General features: G+C 43.7%; 1 protein-coding gene across 6 annotated transcripts in view; it reads left to right on the top strand.

Moving 5' to 3' along the window:
- The window catches only part of RORB (RAR related orphan receptor B), a 210,942-nt gene that overhangs the window by 130,646 nt on the left and 59,777 nt on the right, over nt 1-20,519 (top strand). For 3 of the 6 annotated variants that reach the window (XM_053298312.1, XM_053298311.1, XM_053298309.1), the window contains exons 1-2: nt 13,155-13,262; nt 17,424-17,565. In XM_053298312.1, coding sequence (XP_053154287.1) covers nt 13,155-13,262; nt 17,424-17,565 — 250 coding nt within the window. Of the gene's footprint in view, nt 1-13,154; nt 13,263-17,423; nt 17,566-20,519 lie in introns of those variants that run through there. The other 3 variants (XM_053298310.1, XM_053298314.1, XM_053298313.1) reach the window with 2 other exon arrangements.

Here is a 20,519-nt window from a genome sequence, read left to right as displayed (position 1 = left end):
ATAACTATTGAAGGAAAGACAATGAAACGTAGGTTTAAAGTGGCTATGAGCCCATTCTCATGATTGTGTGAGAGGGCTTCAGGGCAGGCGTCAGGGAAGGCAGCAGAAGCTTGCCTTCCCTGCAGACGACCCAGCTGCCAGGTCTGGGAGGGTCAGGGTGTGTGATCCCGTGTGCCTAGATGCTCTGTGCTTCCCTCGGCAGCATGGAGGTGTGGGGTTGGGACACATTGTCCTGGCTGCTGGAACTGCCACAATGTACCACATGAAGGTACATTGTGTGGCTGCCCCCAGTGACATATGGTTTAAAGCAGGGTTTCTTAACCTTGGGCCCCCAGATGTTGATGGACTACAACTCCCATCATCTCCAGCCACAATGGACATGGCTGGGGATGATGGGAGTTGTAGTCCATCTTTGGGCCAAGTTTAAGAAACCCTGATTTAAAGTATATGGTTGCTCTAGTGTTTCCACAGGGTTTAATCATACAATTCACTTTTACATTTGTGGAATACTGCTACACTTTCAGGGCAGAAGAATTTAACTATGCACTTTACTACAGTATTTAAAAAGCAATGGGGAGGGATGTGCTTTAGGAGTATTTTAGGGTTTTTTAATGCTAGCCCACAAGAAGCAGACCATTCCACAGTCAAACAGCTCTTACAGATAGGAAATACTCCCTAATGTCTAATCTAAACCTGCTTACAATTTCTCTATCTTCTCCAGGCAACAGACTCACCACTTCCACTTGTTTCACACATATGTGTAAAACCCCTTGTTGCTGTTGTTGTTGTTGTTGGCATCCTTCACAGGCCTCCACTCATTCTGAGCCTTAGCTTTCCTGACACCATCCCTACAGGTTTTGGCCACTTTTTTGTACTCTTCCTTGATGCTGTGCTCCTCCTTCCATTTCCCATATGTGTTCTTTTTTGTTTCTCAGTTCAGAGAGTTTTCTGTGCATCCACAAAGGTTTCTTCAGAAGTCTCCCCTTTTTTGACAACAGGCTTCATATAGTGGAGGAGTCCTGGCAGCCTTCCATTTTAACTTGTGAAAAGTGCCATGTGTGAATGTGGATTGGGCTGCCCGCCATGAAATACTGAACTGGCAGAGGTGGTGGTGGTGGTACTCCATGCCCACCCTACCACCTGCCACACCTGTCCATCCCTCACCAGCTGCCCTGACCCTAGCCTGCCTGGTGGTAGCAGTGGCAACACCAAAATTACAACTACAAATATGTATATACCACTTTTCAACAAAAGTTCTCAAAATGGTTCACAGAGAAAAATAAATAAATAAGATTGCTACATATCCCAAAAGGACTCACAATCACTAGTAACAACAAAACCAGGATGCAGTGCTGAAGTTGGATAGAGGCAGTTGCTCTCCCCTGCTAAACAGAAGAGAAAAGATCAGTTAGCACCACCATTACCACCACCACCACCACTACTGCAGCGCCTCCTCCTTCTCCTCATCCCACTCTCTGCCTTTTAAATGGAAGAAGGCAGCAAATGGAGCAGAAAGATGATATAGCCACTGGCTAAGCTAAGCAGGTCAGGTGTGGTCAGTGCCTTTATGGAGGACTGCCTAGGAACTTATGGGCACTCATTTAACTTGAGTTACATGATAGAAAAAGATGGGATTTAAATGTAATAACATACATGTATTGTGTGTGTTAACATATGTAAACCACCCAGAGAAAGAGGTTTGGGGCGGCATACAAATGAATGAATGAATGAAATTGAAATTGAAATAAATAATTGTGCCAGTGCCCTGATGTAGCTGCTCATAACTTGGTGTTAAGAGAACCAGTAGTAGTAAGAAGTAAAAACTGTAGTAAAAAGTAAAAAAGTAAAAACTGAACTATCTATGTTCCATGTAGAGAGCAAGGGTAGATAGAACCACTTTCTTGGTGGTGATACCTTTTGCTCCTAAAAGTTTTTCCAAGTCTGAGCCTTTTATGCAAGTGCCTGAAAACACTTTTGACATCGAGGATTAAACAGGTATAGGTTTATATTTATTCAAAATATTGATATCTCAGATTTCAGAGCAGATAGCAACAAAGGTTACAACATCAGTAAAGTAAAGATGTGCTGTTGAGTTGGTATTGACTCCTGGTGACCACAGAGCCATGTGGTTTTCTTTGGTAGAATATAGGAGGGGTTTACCATTGCCATCTCCCATGCAGTATGAGATGTTGCCTTTCAGCATATATCTCTATCACGGCTGCCTGATATAGGTGTTTCCCATAGTCTGGGAAGCATACCAGCGGGGATTCTAACCAGCAACCTTCTGCTCCCTAGGCAAGTTTCTTCCCCACTGCACCATTAGGTGACTACAGAACAGTAAAAGAGCAATAAAAGTGCAATTTGTACACTGCCTAGAGATTTCTATACTAAGCAGTATAGAAATGCAATAAATAAATAAAAATAAAACAAACATTCAAAACTAAGGCAGAAAGGAGAAAATAAAGAGCATCTCACATGGGATATTAGGATTACAAGTGTAAAGCAGCAGTAAAAAGCACATAAGCAATATCAATATATTTTGAAATCATGGAATAAAAAGCTTGGGAGTGTAGTGCAGTTTTCACCTGGATGTTTTCCAGATTAGACCCTGCAATGGGTCACGTCGGCTCTTGGAAGTGTACTTTCACACTTCCTGCGTTGTGACACCGCAGTCCCTACGCGGACAGCAGGGTGCTGTTCATATTGCCAATGCTTTGTCTCGAATTTAATCGCTGCGATATAGAGCTAGGACATCGTATATCCGGCATAAGGAAGTTGCTTTTCCCCCCAGGTTGTTAGTTGCTGCGAGACTGCTCCCCCTACTGTTGACGTTTTCAATGTGACTTGCCTGAATGGAAGCATTTTTCTGCTGTTGATCAGCTATTCTGGAAAGTGCCTTGGTGCCTAGAAGTGAAGGATAGGTGCCAGTCAAAGAGCTCTTGTGTGGCCGTGTGTGTGTGTGCTCCAAATAAAGTCATTTCATCAGGGTTGGGGTAGTCTGTTATTGTTTCGTTTTGTTTTTTGGTAAGGGGTGGCAGAATTATTTTCTATTTTATTCTCTTTTCATCATATCTTGTTTTTAAACATTACCACCCTGAGGGCTATGTATGGGGCAGATGATGGATATATAGACACTCTGTGATTGTCACAGATGAAGTAAGAAATTAAGGTAACTTTGGATTTATCAAGTTGCTATTAGGAATTATCTTCCTCTTGAGTATAGTAAAACTTAAGGGGTTTGGTCCCTTTGGCACTTGGGAAAAAAGTTAGACTGGCACAAGGCAGAGGAAGGGAGTGAGGGAGGGAGAGGGGGAAGGAGGGAGGGGAGGGAGGAGGGGGGATGGGGGAGGGAGGGAGGGAGAGAGAGAGAGACGCTATCTTCCTTTACACATTTATTTAAGGTTGCTAAGCAACCTGGAAGAAAGTTCGGGGGTCTGGGCCCCCACATTGCATAACAAGAAAGCCAGGTTTGCCTCCCCATATTCACCTTTTTCAAAACCCCTTTTTGGCAATACTATTTATGTTGGACACACAAGTGTATTTGGCAGAGAAAGGCCCAGAATTGGGTGTGAGACCTGCATGTGAACCAGTGAAATAGCAGCCTGTACCTGGCTATTGTCTCTCCCTGGGCCTTCCAACTAGAATGAGAGGGAAGATGAGCTATCCTTGTCTGACTGACTCACACAGCAGCAGTGTGTGAGTGGCAAACCAGGGGTGGAGCTGAACTAGTGGAGGAAGAAAGAAATTGGCTTCACTTGCTTGAGTCTATCATTGCCTGCAGGCAGCCTGCCCACCTCACTCACAGCCCATGTCCAGCTTGGCCTCTGGCAAAAAGGCCTGCAGCCTCCAGGTGCCAGCTCTTTCTACAGCTTCTGCCTACCTGCTTGCTGGTATGGCACCAACCTAAGGCCAGGGACGAGCAGTAAATAGTGGTGCTGGTGAAGCAGCATGCTGCAGCCCCTGAGTCACCGATTCTGCCAGACTGTCAGTCGGCAATAAAAGGTTGAAGAGCAAGCAGCATCAGCAGCTGGGGGCTGGGGGCAGTTCCGTGTGTGTGTGTATGCGTGAGCATGCACATATACATATGCAAGTGATTAAAGTGGTGGGGATGGGAAGAAAGGCCTCTTTCTCTGCTTGACTCACTTTCTCAAATGATCTGCTCTGCAACTGTTCTCTGCTAGAGGCTGCATTTGCACATCACACAAAACTGGAGGTCACCTTCACCTCCGTTTTCGGAAACTGTATTTCCGAATGCGGACAACTACAGTCTTGTCAAGAAATGGACCTGCAGTTTCCTTCCCCGAACTGTAATCTGTACCTTCAGTTTGAATAACATTTTCCTGACTTCAACTCCGCTTTTGTGGTGCTACTATTACGTGCAAGTGCTGGCGCTGCAGTTTTTCCTCCCTTGCAACAAGAGTCGAGGGAGGAAGTTCCTCCCTCGCTCCAGCTGCTATTGGTTGTGCAGGCTGTCCATGAAAGAAAGAAGCCCACACAGCCAGTTCCCCCTCCTCTCTGCAGTCAGTGAGGTAGCTCTCTGTTTTGTCCGAATGTAGGTGGGGGGGGGGTTCTGTGTTACATCAAAGGCGGCCATAGATTTACTTATTGTTCTTAGTAATATATGTATAGTCATTCCTTGCCAACCACAGGTTTCCCAATCGCATTTTGTGTATCCACAACTGGTAAATTGTGACAGATCTCGCCAACCACAACCTGAGTATCCACGGCTTGGTGATTTTCAGAGGTTGGGGTGATTTGAGGGGGTTTGGATGATTTTCTGAGGTCAGGGGGTGATTTTCAGGGATTTTTTCTATATTTTACTGAATTGCAACCACGATTCCCCATACCGCCTGTTTGCCATTGATTTCAATGGCTCGCCAACTGCGAATTCGCCAACGGTGAGGTTTTCCCAGAAGGGAACCCTCGCGGTTGGTGAGGGATGACTGTATATAATGGGCATGTTTTCTAGAGGCTTAATTCCTTGACCATCTAATGCATAAGTGTGACTTGCGCTGTAGTCTGTGGCTGACTGTCTGCTCACTTTACTGCGTGATGTGATCTTTACCAAGGATTCATTCATTTACCTTGGATGTACATTGGATGCCATAATGTTCCCCGTTATATAGGTTGTCTACTAATTCTTAAAAACATGCTCTGTGTGTCTTTATGTGACGTGGGGGACATACATATGATTTGGCATGCAGTCTGTGTCTGAGCTCACCTGCTTGAGTTATCTGCCCTGTGTGTAATTTTAGTTACTGTTTTGTGCTTGCAACAGAGCTGTGCCTGGGGTTTGTGAGGCTGATCTGTAGTGGTCTGATATCTTGTATGGTTTGCATAGCTTACAAGGACTTGTAGGCACATGCCATAGCTGTACACCTCAGACAGAGTCTTTTCTGTGGGCACCCCCACATTACTATGGGGATTCTGTCCTTTTACTGCTAGGCTCTACCCATGAGTGCTACCTCCTGAGCTACTGGGCTCCATCCCTTGATTCTCCACTACTCACCCAGATACCCGGATGTTTTTCTTTCAGGAATTTACAATCCTAGATGTAGCTCATGTAGCTGGTGTGGCTGAGAATGTGAGCTCTCACACCTAACTCCCTTCATTCATTGGCACTATGAGGATAATGATACTAGTCAGGGGTGTAATTACAACTGAGCAAAAGGGTTCAAAGAACCCGCACCCCCAACTCCTGAGGGTCTTCTAGCTTCACCACTCCCTATTTTCTTCATTATCTCCCTCACTCTGGGGGGCCGCCAGAGAGAGGGATGAACACAGGCCCCCTCTCCCCTTCCTACGCCCCTGATACTAGTCTAATTTACATGGCTGTTGTGAATGTTACTTTGTATATTTGATAAACCTTGTTTCAACTCTAACCAGTTTTATTTTTCATTTGCTGTGTTATTTCCACTTCTTCACCAGATACCCCCCCCCGTTGTTATCATTTATTACTTCCTCCCTCCACTTCCTCCCTCCCTGAAGACCTTGGACCCAACTCCCACTGATCAGTGCTAGTAATTCCCCAGTTAGACTGACAATGACCGGGGGGTGGGGGGAGCAGTCTTGGGGTGGGGGCTTGCTTTCTGACTGTATTCATATAATCAAGTTTTCCTTGTATGCTTTTGATTGAAGCAGAAACCCTGTCTTATAGCTGTGTTTGTTCTTACAATAGTGAAAGATGATCTGTTGTAGAGTAATGAATACAGTTTACAGCAGGTAGAGCCACCATCATTGTCTAGTAATGGGGTGAGAATGGCAACAGTTCTTGCTATGAGAACAGGAGTTTACACTGTGAGAATAAGGCCTAGCCTGTTTTCATCTGTGAAGTGTTGAGAGTATGAAATAAAGTACTTCTAGTAAATTTCAATTGCCATATTCAAGGTGCTGCTTTGCCAGCTCTGAAAAATCAGGCTGAAACTTTGGGGCGGGCAAGCCACACAGCAGTTTTAATAAACCAAAAGATTGTGGCACTGTACACACCAAGAGGAAAAATTATTCTGCAGCAGACAGCAAATAAATTGACCCGTGAATAGTGTTGGGAAATACAATAGTGTGTACTTAGCAAAGGGATTTTTATTTAGCTTGCAGCTGCCTAGAAACAAATATTACACTTTTGCTTCTTGATACAGCAAACAAGGGGTAAAACACTATGTCAACTCAAGCCCCTTGTGTGCTGCCAAGTGTGGCCATTACTGATTTACACAGTGTTCATTACTACCTAGAGACAGCCATATCCTCGCCAGTTTATATAAACGCTGGCTAAAGCTGCTGGAGATTATGTGCAGAATGTTGGATCTGATGAGCTCAAATGTGAGATGGCCTGCATAGCATAATATTTGGGATTACAACAGTAATCTCTTTAGGGAAAGTGTGCTGTATCAGGGAAACAGTATCTTGAATCTTTGCGGCCTAGTGGGTTTGAAGAACAATAGTTGTGTATTTCCTCTGCAGTTTTATCCTTTCTTCATAGCCATACTAAACTAATATTCCTCATATTCTTTTCAGGACAATGCAAGGATTTAGAATATTATAGTTTCATCAAATAAACATGATTTGACTGTGTTATATACTGTATAAGTATCAATATCCATTCAGAAGTGGCAGATTAAAAAGTGCAAGCAAATATTTACAATATGCTTCCTCATATATATGCCCTTCATGCTTGTTCTCCTTGAACAGCAGCCTCCGATGTCACATGGCAAATTGCTTTTGAAACTAAGAGGAGTTTTCAAAACAATTTGTCACATGGTACCTCTTCTAAGTTAAAAACAACAACAACCACCAAGTTTAAACATCCACTAAATTAGCACAAGCCTTTTGCATGAGCCTAAGCATTAGTTTGGATCCTGTTTAATAATAATAAATATACATAATAAATATATCATCTCTAGCACATCTTCCTTCTATCCCCCTTTCTGCTATTGGCTGAACTTCTGTGACATCATGGAATGCTTAAAACCTTTGGCTAGGATTAATATGGCATGAACATACAAAGTAGGATTTTTGACTTCCTTGTTTGTCATGCAGACCCCTATACCATTCCACAAACTGATTTTGAAATATTCCTCAGCATGGGATAGGTGCTCTTTGAGAAACACAAGATTTTGAACGTGCTGAGCTAGTGGTGCTCTTTCATGGATCCTGGCTATTGGGAAAGAGTCAGTGCATGAATAACAAGAGACACATGGGACAACTTAAATATCAGGCCTTTCTGCACAGCAGCTCAACACATAGATTCCTACCTGGGTTGTTCTGTTGTAGTTTGTGACGGTGTGGGGGAAATCCTTGGAAGAGCTCACTCAGCACTGCCATAGCCCATATAGACCAACCTCAGTAACTGGTTGGACAGCCCATTTTTCTGATAGGTACTCTTACAACATAGCATTATAGCAGAGAAGTGGATGTTAACCAGGAACTCTAAATGGAAACTATGGCCACATTCGTACATAACGCGAAAATGGAGGTTGAAAAACCCGCAGTTTAAATTTAAAACAAAAAATCACGTTGCAGATGTCCATCTGGCAAACTCTGGTTTCAGGAGAGGGGAGCCCCCCCCCTTCCTGGAACACCGAAGCCGATGCCAGCAAGCTCCTTAGCACTTACATCACCAGACTGTAGACAAGGCACCAGCATGTCACCAGAGAGGCTGCCATTGGCCACAATTCTAAAGGGGGTGTGCCAAGCACGATCATGGCTTTTCAGAACAGTCCACCCGTCCTCGGCTTTGAAAGGGCATTTAAATCCTTCTGACAGTGATAGCACCGCCACTCTCCTAAGATCCCCAGAACAAAACTGTCTCACACAAGCATGATTTCTGGGGGGGGGGGAATCCTGGGGGGCACTATTTCCCTGTTACTTGGGAAAGGGAAGGGAACATGATGACTTCCTGAAAGGGGATATGTAAATGAGGCAAGGCAAAGGATCCTTGCGGGGGGTGGTCTGTCTTGCCATGACCTAGGATGCTCTTGCGAGGGCTCAAAGTGGGAAAGCAGTCATGCAGAGCAAATCACTCTCCTGCTCCCCTGGCAGCTTGCTGCCAGTGGACTAGTACTCTCATAAGAGGCTTGGTCTACTAGGGAGGGCCATAGGGTAGAACACCCTTGGTCTTCCATCAGACTGCATGCTTATGAGTTGAGATGGCCCGATAAAGGGTGCCCTGCTTGTGTGGGCCCCACTCTCTCTGTTTAATGTTAGAATTTTTGTACTGCAACACCCTTCTCCCCTGGAAAGCCTTGCATGGACCCAAAAGAGATTGTAATACTCCTTGTGTCAGAGCCTAGCTGCATGTGCAGACTGGGGGAACACCGGCTTTTCAAAATTCCCAAGTGCAGGCCAGCATTGCACCATATGCAGATCTTCCACCATGGGGAATCAGAGAGGGGAGCTCCAATTACCAGCAACTGCAGAAGAGCGGGGGTCACCATTTCAGGGTAAATGCCAGGGTGGGCATGTCTCTGGTTTAGGCAGCGAACCTTTGTGCAAACTGAAGGTTCATATTGGAGTTTGGCAAGGCAAACTGCAAGTCGCTTTCAGCTCAAAACCACAGTTGCATGCAGTTCTGAATTCAGCCGATATCAATGGCTACCCTCCAGAAAGCACAGCAACTGAAGGCCTGTGTAGATGTCATATCCAAGGGTAATGAATGCATGTATGGGAGTAGGAATTGCATTCTCTGGCCTTGCTTCTGATTTTTATTTATCCATCTGACTTTCTGTACAGAGCCTATACCAAACTGTGTGTCTGCATTTGGGTTTTATATGCAGGATCTGTACTGTTCATCAGATTGGGTGGTGAGTGCTGATGTGCTTGCATGCATGCCACCTGCAGAGCAGAGGCTCAGATAGATGCCAAGGAGGGGGGCATGGGGCATAATTTCAAACCACCACTACAACTGTGTTCATTCTCCCTGGATACGTCATTTGCAGTTCTGCACAGGGCTTGGATGTTTAATTAATGAGCAATCAAAATCAACATCACTGACAATCTGACATTATATACTGCGGGGCTGCTAGTGCAAAGACACTTGAAAGATGGTCTGAAACCAGGAATCCAGATAGTTGCCTAGGGATATATACACAAGATCACAGCCTCTTGTTCTGGATTAATAGCTTTGAGGTGTGGAAAAGGAATCTTCGCTATGCATATAGACCTGCTTTGAAAGAATGTATGAGTCTAAGTGCGGACAGTTCCATCCCCATTCAATAACTGCAAACATGAGGGAAAGGGTACATTAAAAGGGTACATTAGATTGTGAGCCCTTTGGGGACAGGGATCCAACTTATTTATTTATTATTTCTCTGTGTAAACTGCCCTGAGCCACTTTTGGAAGGGCGGTATAGAAATCAATCAATCAATCAATCAATCAAATAAATAAATAAAAATATGACAAAATATAATAGAGCCACAATATAAGTACCCTTATAATTTAACTTTAGGATTTAGAGAAATGTGTTTGTTTGTTTGTTTGTTTTGCACTGGTAAAAGCAACCATCAACTGCATCATCTATGCAGTGAGAGTTTGAAAAAAGATCCTCCACATAGAGAGGTCCACATCCAGATGACCATAGGGTAGTTCAGCTAAACTGTCTACCTTGCATACTGAATGCTGATGGCCCCACCTCCAGTTCTGACACACTTGCTGGCCCTGCCTCCTTGACTTCCGTCCATTCAGCATAAACTCTGGAAGTGGTGCCCACATGCACACATAGTATATATGCACATAGGCTTTCCTCCTGGTTGAGAATACCAAACATTCAACATTCCCGACACTGTGAGAATCTATGCAAGTATACACATGGGCCCCACTTCCAGACCTGACAATGTATGTGCATAGGTCAGGAAGGCAGAGTTGGAGCATGTGCTGCTGTCAGGAGCAGAGCTAGGGACCACAGTCCTGCTTCTTCTTCCAGGCAGTCAGCATACACACGGAGGGGTTCATTTGGACCATTGGGAGTCACGAGCAGGAATGAATAGAGTCAATATCTCGCTCACACCAATCGAGTGGCTAATGTTCATATTTCTTGCCTTCTGTGAAATATAAAAACTGCATCTTTTCCAAAAACCTAGTTCAGAAGATTGTCAAAACTTGAAATTTGCCTCCTTAGATACAATTGGTATCCAAGGATACCACGTTGTACAGGCTGCATGCAAAGAGACACAGGATCGACTTTTTTGTCAGTTGTTTGTGTGGATGAGAAAGGGCGGATGGAAAAAAGAGTGAAACCTAGTTCTAGATTGTTGAACAAAGCTGCAATGTGAACAAGGTGTAGGAGCTGCTGGCAATCATTAAATCTGCAAAGGAAACCTGGTACACTGGGTGTTAATTACAGTAATTCAAGATGTTTCTGAGAATACACTGGCTTCTTTTTCTTCTGGCCTGTACAATTAATTGACCCAAGTTTTTTGTTACAAGTCCTTAAACTGTCCTGCTGTCTTTCAAACAAAAGAGGAGTGCCTAGGAGAACGCCATAGAGTCTGTGTTCCCAACATCTTTAAATCTCTTTTCTCTAGCCTAGTGATGATGCCTGTTCCATGAACCATCACAGGCACTGATGATTTCAAGGCACTGATGAAGTGATCAACTGTGTTTGTAACAGCAAATACAGAATGTCCTTAGGTTTTGTTTCCTTTTATATTAGTTGTGCCATGAATATGGATTCACTTATTCTGCACAACACTGAGTACTTCCATCTGGCTTTAATTATAAAGTTGGGAACTGTTCCAGCAGTCACATTTTCTGAGTCCTGTGTCTTGTGTTGCATATTTCAGCCCATCCTGGACCCTTAGCTCATAGGGTTGAGATAGTGTTCATTATGTACTCACAAGAGCCACTAGGTGGAACTGTACAGCAAGACTTGACTTTCTGAGCAGGGCGATAAAGCTCTATTTTAGGGCTGAGCTGAAATGCCAACCTCCATGAACATTTTCCTGCACACACAAGAACATGAGGTATGTGACAAGAAAGCACCTGCCCTGATATCACTAGTGAATGCACCAATACGGTCTTGGCACATTCTTTAATCATGTGAGAGGGATGCTCGTCTGAATCACCCATCTATGCACGCTTCAACAGGGTTTGGGAGTGCATGTAGAAGTCAATTCTCCTGAAGCAGCCCCAAGAGTTGTTCCATGGCTGTAGACATTGCTGCACAACTTGAAAGCCTGCTTGACTTTGTTGCAGGCTTCCAGCTTGCTTCCCAAGGTCAACATCTCCTGTCAGTAGGTAGGATGTTTTTGCATCACAGCACCACCATATTTTCAAACCGTACTTCTTTGGCTTGATTGGCATGTGTTGCCAGAAGGGACTACACCTCAGATACCTAATAGCCACTCATCAACTGCTGGTCAGATTTCTTGTGTGGTGCACTGTGGGATACATAAAGGCCAGGATGATACGTCTTGGCCTCTGGAGATCTGCACTGTGTGCAGCAGTACAGATCATGAGGGAGCATGGTCCGCACTTCCTACCAACGTGGGATGCTTGTCTGGGGGGAAAGTAAGTTTTGTATAGCTTTCCCCCTCCCCGCCCACCCGTCATGTCAGTCATGTTAATACCTTTCATGTGTGCTTAACTGCAAAGTATGGCATCTTGAGATGCCCTTTCTCTGTACACAAAGGTTCTAATCCATAATCCATTTGAATGTCTGACTAGCTTACAGTCTTAGGGCTGATTAAAATTGGATTTAATACTTCATTTTTTGTGATCATGTAAAAGATGGAAAAATCAAAAGTTAATGTGAAAAAATGCTAGCTTCTAGCTCTTTTTTCTGATGTGGTTCTGATTTTTCACCTGGGGACAATTTCACACAAACACCTTGCAGTATAAACAGGGACTTGGTACCAATCAGAGCTTCCTTCCTGGGGCAAATAGCATCTGCATGGAGCCCCAGTCTGGATCAGAATCATAGTGGGAGCAAAGAGTTAAAGCACTTGGCACACACAACCCACTGCAGTCCTGATCTGGATGTATGGCTGCTATTTAAAACCAAATATGTATGCTCCAATCAAACAATTAATGTTTTGTCTAGATTGGTCCTCAGGGGGAGGGGGAGGAAAGGGAAGAATAGAGTTTCCCAACTTTCTCAAAGACATACAGCCTTGCTCTTTAGACACATAAATTGGCAGATGCTTATGAGCTCAACCAATTCTTTGTTTTAAGTTACTGATCAGTCATATGAAGTTTCATGGAAATCATAGAAATGTAATGTTTGTATTTGTGCACAATGAACTGCACTATGTCAAGTGCAATTGAAAGGATGTGTTTTTACAGACTACATTATCCAAGGTTGTGGGAGAGGTCAAGATCACTTCAGAAAATTATTAGAAAGTGAGACGCAAGAGATGAGACTAATTTGTAGAAAAGAAGAATAGATTTTCATGAGATGTAATTAACAAAAGGAGACGTCAAGCTTAATGTCAGGTAAGCTAAGTTCAGGATGAAATCTGTGGAGGAAACTCTCAAGGGAGATGGAAGTCGCTTGATATTATGCTGTTTTATACAATAAAACAGAATTGAATGAAATATTTGGGAATATACAGTGATTTCTCAGTTGCTGGTGTTACCTGTACAGCAAAAGGTCTTGTTCATCTTTCCCTTCCATTAGATAGAATTAAGGGAGCAAGAAAGAAAGAGATATGCATTGTTAACCATGCACTTTGTTTTGTTTACAGCACAAATTGAAGTGATACCATGCAAAATTTGTGGTGACAAGTCCTCCGGAATACACTATGGAGTCATCACATGTGAAGGCTGCAAGGTATGAGATTTGAGTTTGTCTTATCTGCTAGTATTTCTGTTCTTAACAATACGCTATCCTATACCTCTTCAGAAAGATGGGGGGAACAACAAATACTTTGTATGAATTGTGCAAAGTTGCCTTCATGACTCAGCAAATTGGATAACTTGCCTTTCTGACATACCAATGAAATTATTTTTAGATGTTACCATGTTGAATTTTGGAAATACCTGCATGCATAAATGTGGATAAGCAAGGATGGAAATTTCTCTGTTCTAAATTGTCTTTAAAGTTGCATTCATCTTCCACTTTCTCCTAGTAAATGTTGGCTTAAACATGATTGTGCACAATTACCAGCCATTTTCAAAAATTGGCTGCATTTTCATATAACACTGAACCACGGGTCCAATGGACCCATGGTTCCCCTCCCCCCACTCTCCCATCTGAATTCAGACATGATCCCATTCGTACATAATACGAGACTGCAGTCAGCGAGACTGCAGAGAGGAGGGGGAACTGGCTGAACAGGCTTCCTTCTTCCATGAAGGACAGCCCACACCACCAATCATGGCCAGAGCTGAGGGAGGAGCTTTTCCCCTCAACTCCAGTTCCAGGGAATGCAGCCTGCGGTTCTGAATTCGGACAAAATGCAGGCTGCATCAAACCTCAGGTTGTGGCAACGAAACTCACTACAACCTGAGGGTTCAGAAAAATGTACGTTGCCATCACCTCTGGTACGTCACCATGTGGGACCTCAGTTGCATGCATTCAGACGTAACGCTTGCAGAACCTCTGGCCCTTTCAACTGCTGTTCTGTGTTACATGTGAATACAGCCATAGTATGAATGCATGAGAGGAAAAGTGTGATTTCAAGGACCTTACATCTACATTTGCATTATAATGTCTGAAAATAATTCCATACATACAACGGTATGTGCACAGGACTTCACCACACAACACTGTTTTCTCAAGGTTCAAGTTTCCACAGAAAAGACCCTACACAAGAAGAAGCACTTTTCAGACTTTATAATGAACACATAGATGTTGGGCATGTGCAGTTCTGCACTTCTGGTAGGGAACCAAGTTTTGCCCATTCTGTTTTCTAGGCATTCTCTAAGAAGAGTCATTAGAATTCAATTACTCCATTGAAAAAAGCATAGAAATTGATTTTTAAAAGTTTCCTGTCTTCCAATAAATAAAAATATGTAGAGAAAGTTCTATTGGCAATCTTTTGGGAGAGGATCATACATGTCAGAGTATCAAAAAGGATTTCAGTATAACTTAGATAAAATTTAGTGTGGAGACTTAATTACACAATTAAGTGTTTCAAGATTCTCCACTGATATCTTTCTGTGGGACTATGCTTCCACATTGCTTCCGCAAATTCATGTCTGGCTGAGATGTCTAGGGTTGTGAGGGGGCTAGTTTGTACCCCCTTCCCCTGAATTTAAACTTGGAACCATTGGTTACTAGCTGTGACATTTTTAATGACTTTTTTGCAGATAAATTTTCTCTTATTCGCACCAAGTTGGATTCCACAGTTAATGCAGAGTCTACTGTGGAGGTGTCCAGCAACCCCTCTTATGAGATTAGATTGGATCATTTTCAGTATGTGACTCCTGAGGATGTAGACAAACTGCTTCAGTCTGTGCGTCCTACAACCTGTTCTCTTGACCCTTGCCCAACTTGGCTTGTCTCATCTGATAATTATATTATCAGAGAGGGTCTGGCAAATATTATAAATGCTTCTCTGAGGGAGGGCAGGATGCCTCCTTGTCTTAAGGAGGCTCTTATTAGACAACTTTTGAAGAAAGCTGCACTAGATCCCTTAGAGTTAGCTAATTACAGACCTATTTCTAATCTTCCATGATCGGGCAAGGTGACTGAGTGGGTGGTGGCCTCTCAGCTCTAGATAATTTTGGATGATGCCGATTATCTAGACCCATTTCAAACTAGCTTTTATGTGGGCTATGGGGTTGGGACTGCCTTGGCTGGCCTGAAGGATGATTTACAACTGGCAATCGACAGAGGGAGTGTGACTCTGCTGATCCTTTTGGATCTTTCTGCAGCTTCTGATACCATCAACCATGGTATCCTTCTAGACCACCTGAGGGAGGTAGGATTGGGTTGCACTGTTTTACAGTGGTTCCGCTCCTACCTCTCTTGTAGATTCCAGACGATGTCGCTTGGAGACTGTTGTTTTGCTAAGCGAGAACTAAAGTATGGAGTTCCACAAGGCTCCATACAGTCTCCAGTGCTCTTTAACATCTACATGAAACCACTGGGAGAGACCCTCAGGAGGTTTGGTGCTGGGTGTTATCAATATGCTGATGACACCCAGAACTACTTTTCCATGTCGACATCATCAGGAAATGGTATATCTTCCCTAAATGCCTGCCTGGAAGCTGCAATTGGCTGGATGAGGGATAACAAACTGAAGTTGAATCTGAATAAGATGGAGGTACTTATTGTGGGGGTCTGAGACCCAAAAGATGATTTAGATCTGCCTGTTCTGGATGGGGTTACACTCCCCCTGAAAGATCAGGTACGTAGCTTGGGAGTGCTCCTGGACCCAAAGCTCCCCCCGGTTTCTCAGGTTGAGGCAGTGCCAGAAGCGCTTTTTATCAGCTTTGGCTGATACTTCAGCTATGTCCTTTTTTAGAGATGAATGACCTTAAAACAGTGGTACATATGCTGTTGACCTCTGGGCTTGACTACTGTAATGCACTCTATGTGGGGCTGCCTTTGGATATTGTCTGGAAACTACAATTGGTACAGAATGCAGCAGCCAGATTGGTCTGTGGGACAACATGAAGGGACCACATAAAACTGGTGTTAAAAGAACTGCACTGGCTGCTGATATGTTTCTGGGTGAAATATAAAGTATGCCCTTGTGTGCAAAACATGCCCTGCCTATATCTCCCCCCTTAAAATTCATATCTTGCCAGTTTCAGCTTTCAGATAGTTTCATTATTGTAATTGAAACAACCCCCATTGTGACACTGTTTTGTTGCGATACTAGGCTGGAAAATCTACATCTCTTTATTATGGTCCCAGTGCTGGATTAGCCTGATTGATCTGATAGTTAAAAACCTGCTAAAAAGACGATCAGAGCAAGCAGGGCTTTGAGCAGCAAAGGAGTTCCTTGTCTTCATCTCCAGGCTATCCAGCAGTGCTCCAAGGCTCAGTCCTGTTTAGATGTGATTAGCATTAATGGTTACCCTTGTGTGTGCCTTGTGAGCAGATGATCCCCCTCAGCTCTGCTGCATGTAGACAGCTCATGAAGATAAGGAGAAGCTCTTCCACTTCAAGCAGGTTTAACACTATTGCTTCTGAACCAGTTTTAAAGTATCAGATCAATTAACCTAATCCCTTCTGCTGCAACTGTTGTATGGTGAGACTGGGGACAAAATGCCAACTTCCATTATAGTGTATCACAGTGGGAACTAGTTCAGAGTTTCTACAAGTCCTCCATGATCTCAGGCCACATACAGTCTTCTTACTAAATTTATTTGGATATATGCTATCCATGTGTTAGTACTGTTTGATCATGATGATTGTTTATCTGGTCGATGACTGTAATAAAGGATCTATCTATCTATCTATCTATCTATCTATCTATCTATCTATCTATCTATCTATCTATCTATCTGCTCTGCAGGAGTAGAGAGCACTTTATGGACTGCAAGGCTGAGAAGTGGCACTCTGCTAGGCTGGGATTGGGTCCTCCTGACTTCAATTAAACCCTACATTACTTCAATCAAACCCTGACTTCAATCAAACCCTGCCCCATTTCCCCTACACTGCATGACACATATATCCTGCTGTTTCTCCAAGCATACATTGCTGTTAGCCCCATTTTAGCCCTGATACCCATGTATAGTGGGTTACGGTGACAGAGAGTGGCTGGGCCACAGTGAACTTCATGTGACCTTCCAAGACAGGTCTCCCTGATTCAGAGCTTACTCTTATATCACACTAGTTGTTCAGACTGGTGTATGAAGAAACTCTCACTTTCTTCATACTCCACATTGCATGAAGATGTCCGTTGTTTTTCTGGCTTTAGCTGGCAAAGCTCTTTTTCAAAAGCGGCAGCAGAATGTGAGCTATTTTCATTGCATTGATGGTGCTAGGTTCCCTTCTGCATAGAGTGATCTAGCTTTCTCTCTTTTCTCTCACTAGGGATTCTTTAGGAGGAGTCAACAGAACAATGCCTCATACTCCTGCCCAAGGCAGAGAAACTGTTTAATTGACAGAACCAACAGAAATCGTTGCCAACACTGCCGACTGCAGAAGTGTCTTGCCCTAGGAATGTCTAGAGATGGTAAAGAGCTTGCTTCCTGCTTCACAGATCAATCCTTTGAAACTGCTCTGCATTGCACTCTGCTTTTACCCCCACAGATGTCTGGAGAGGAAGAAAAGCAGCTCACCGCTCTTTAACATAGATCACTGCTGTTCCCAGAACCTGAGGCATTTTTAACTGGGTGTATGTTGTGTGCATGGAGAAGAGAATAGCAAAGGACAAGGGAGCAATGTGAGAATGATAAAATGGTTCCAAACCTGAGAAGTTGCAGCGTGGATTTGGAACTGAAGAGCTGATACAGTTAAGATTAGAATTCTACACAGCCGTGATCTGCACACAGCCTGGGGCACTTTTAATGCTGCCAGTCAGCTTTGGGGAGCTAGACAACTGCTTTCCCATGTAAAACCCATGTAAGGTGTGCCTATTCAGTAAATACTTTCCAAATGTCTCTGGCTGTACGCATCGCATGCTCCTCCCGTGCCCACAGTATGGCTGCGTAGCCCACAATATGGGAGCACAGAATACCTTATGTGTTCTAAAAAATGAGTTACATCAAGATATAAAGGTTTTTCCCACAAACAGCCCTACCTGGACTTGCACAGCCCTACCTGGCTAGGGCTGTTCATGTGGAGCACTGGAATCAGTCCTGATCCCAGAGCTCTGCGCTGGGGCAGCCCAGATTGTATACCCGGTCTAATAGTGAGGTAGAAGGGTGCGAGCAGCCTTCAGCCACAGAGCTGGGTGGCAGGAGTGCCTGGCAATGGGGAAATCCCACAATGCACTGTGCTCCTGGCATGGTGCATTGAGGGATGCCAGAGGACTTCCTTCTCCAGCTCTGCCGCTTGCCATGCCATCACTTGTGTCCCACCTGAGTGGCATTGCTCTTAAGGTGAGGGCAGTCATGTGCAGGGACACAGATTGGAGTCTGCCTCCCTGCCAGCCCACCACAGTACAATGGTTGTGTGGGTGGCCAGAACCTCAGGGGTATACTCATGAGTCAAATGGGCCGTAACCCAAAATTTGGCTTTAAAAAAGCCAAATCTGGCAACAGAGGTGTGAACGATCTTATAATTTGTCTTATTGACTCAGTCAGCTGTGGAAATAACATCCAGACTAATGAAGCACCAGTGCAACAGGCAAAACACTGGCATAGCACCAGTGTTTCTGAAGGGTTCCAGACTAACGCTGAACTGGGATGTGTGTGTGTGTGTGTGTGTGTGTGTGTGTGTGTGTGTGTGTGTGTAGGGCAGGTTTCAATTACCTCCCCTTACCAAAGAAGCCCTCTGTGCCACCAAGAAATATGTTCCCGAGGGCTGCATGACTCTCAATGACATATTCTCGGGTGGCACAGAGCACATTCTAGGGAAGGGGGAGGTCATTGAAATGTACTCCTGCTACTGAGCCAGCAGTGGAGCTGAGTTAGTTGAACTTTTCAGATGCACTGATATCAGCTGCTACAAGTAAGAGTTAAACTTTTGAATTACAGTCTTCTGCCTTGATCAGGAAGGCAGAATCATCCCATGATGCTTGTAAATCCTAGTAGCCTTTATAGCTTAGCTTTTTGAATAGACAGGATCAAAAGGAAGGTTCTAGAAAGTTCGGAATAGTTGCTGGAATTCTCCATGAGTGTAAAAGTAGGCTGGTGAGCCCTTGCATCATGTTCTATCAACCCAAGAAGTCGACTGTGTAGGTCTGGAATTGAGCCCTTGCTATTGTTCATCCCAAACAGTGCGACTCCCTCCAAAGAGAGGTCCGCCACAGTACACTATTACATATTTTTTTAGAAGACAGGGTAACACATTTCTGCTTCAGCAAGCCTTTGGTTACGTTTTGTTAATTGTAGGGGGTGGTAGTTTAGAAGGTAAATGGAAAATAATGGCAGCTATTATAATTCATTGTTTAATAGGATTTTGTTTTGTATATTGGATTTTTGTCTGTGATAGTTTTAGTGGTTTCAGACTACCATGAGCCACAGTTTGTGTGAAGGAGGTTATAAATTTTATTTCAAATATAAAGACTCCTTCACTTCACTAATTCACTGACTGACTCACTCACTCATGGAGCACTGAAAACAGTTAGTCAACTTTCCAGTGAGGTATATCCCATTAAGTCCATGACACTTATTGTTCAAGATGTCTAATTACTAAGGAACATTTATATACCTCTCCCTTAATATGGGGACACACAACGCATCCCAAAATGGTTCCAGTGATTCTAAGTCACCAAGAAAACTCAAAATACACATTGTCCAAACCATGGTGATTACTAAAAGAAAAATGTGTGAATGGGAAACACTTGTAAGCCACTATCTAAAACTGGGCTGGGGAGGGGGACCTACTCCCCTTTTAAAAGTACTACCTTCCAAGCCACCTTAGAAAGCTGGAAATATGATCCACAGATAGTCTGAATTACTTGAACAAATTAATTACTAGAAAAGTCTAAACAATTTACATGTTTACACCAAACTGTCAAAACTGGAGTATGAGGCTTACCTCATAACATAATCTACTTTTTGCCCAAAAAGTAATGAAGATACACATGGGGTAGAATATTGGACTATGGGGGTCCTGTTGTCTCTTCAGACTTCAGTTTGGGAGATGGATGGCTTCCAGGTGTAGCAAAGTACTTCTATTTACACTTGTGGGATGCAAACTTCATTTACTTGTAAATAAAATAATTACTTCCAATAATGATAATGATTAGAACTAGTGCTGCTTCTGCTACCACCACCAGCATCGTGGTGGCTGTTACCTTATCACATGACAGGGAAACAGAGACTGTAGTCTCAGCTACAGGGAAATTCAAATAATTATGATAATGTATCCAGCATGACAAGCAGAACTGCTGTGGCAGATTTCAGATGGGGATTACGAGGCAAAAGGAAAGTGCTTGGCCATGTTTTCTGTCTGAGGACTAATTCACAGAAGCTTTTGGCATATGGCTGCCTGCTTCCTCCCCCCCGCCATCCCCCATCT

The sequence above is a fragment of the Hemicordylus capensis genome, chromosome 2 (assembly GCF_027244095.1).
Source record: "Hemicordylus capensis ecotype Gifberg chromosome 2, rHemCap1.1.pri, whole genome shotgun sequence".
Lineage (NCBI taxonomy): Eukaryota > Metazoa > Chordata > Lepidosauria > Squamata > Cordylidae > Hemicordylus > Hemicordylus capensis.
Note: the sequence above shows the minus strand (reverse complement) of the source record. Positions and strands in the feature narration are given on the sequence as shown.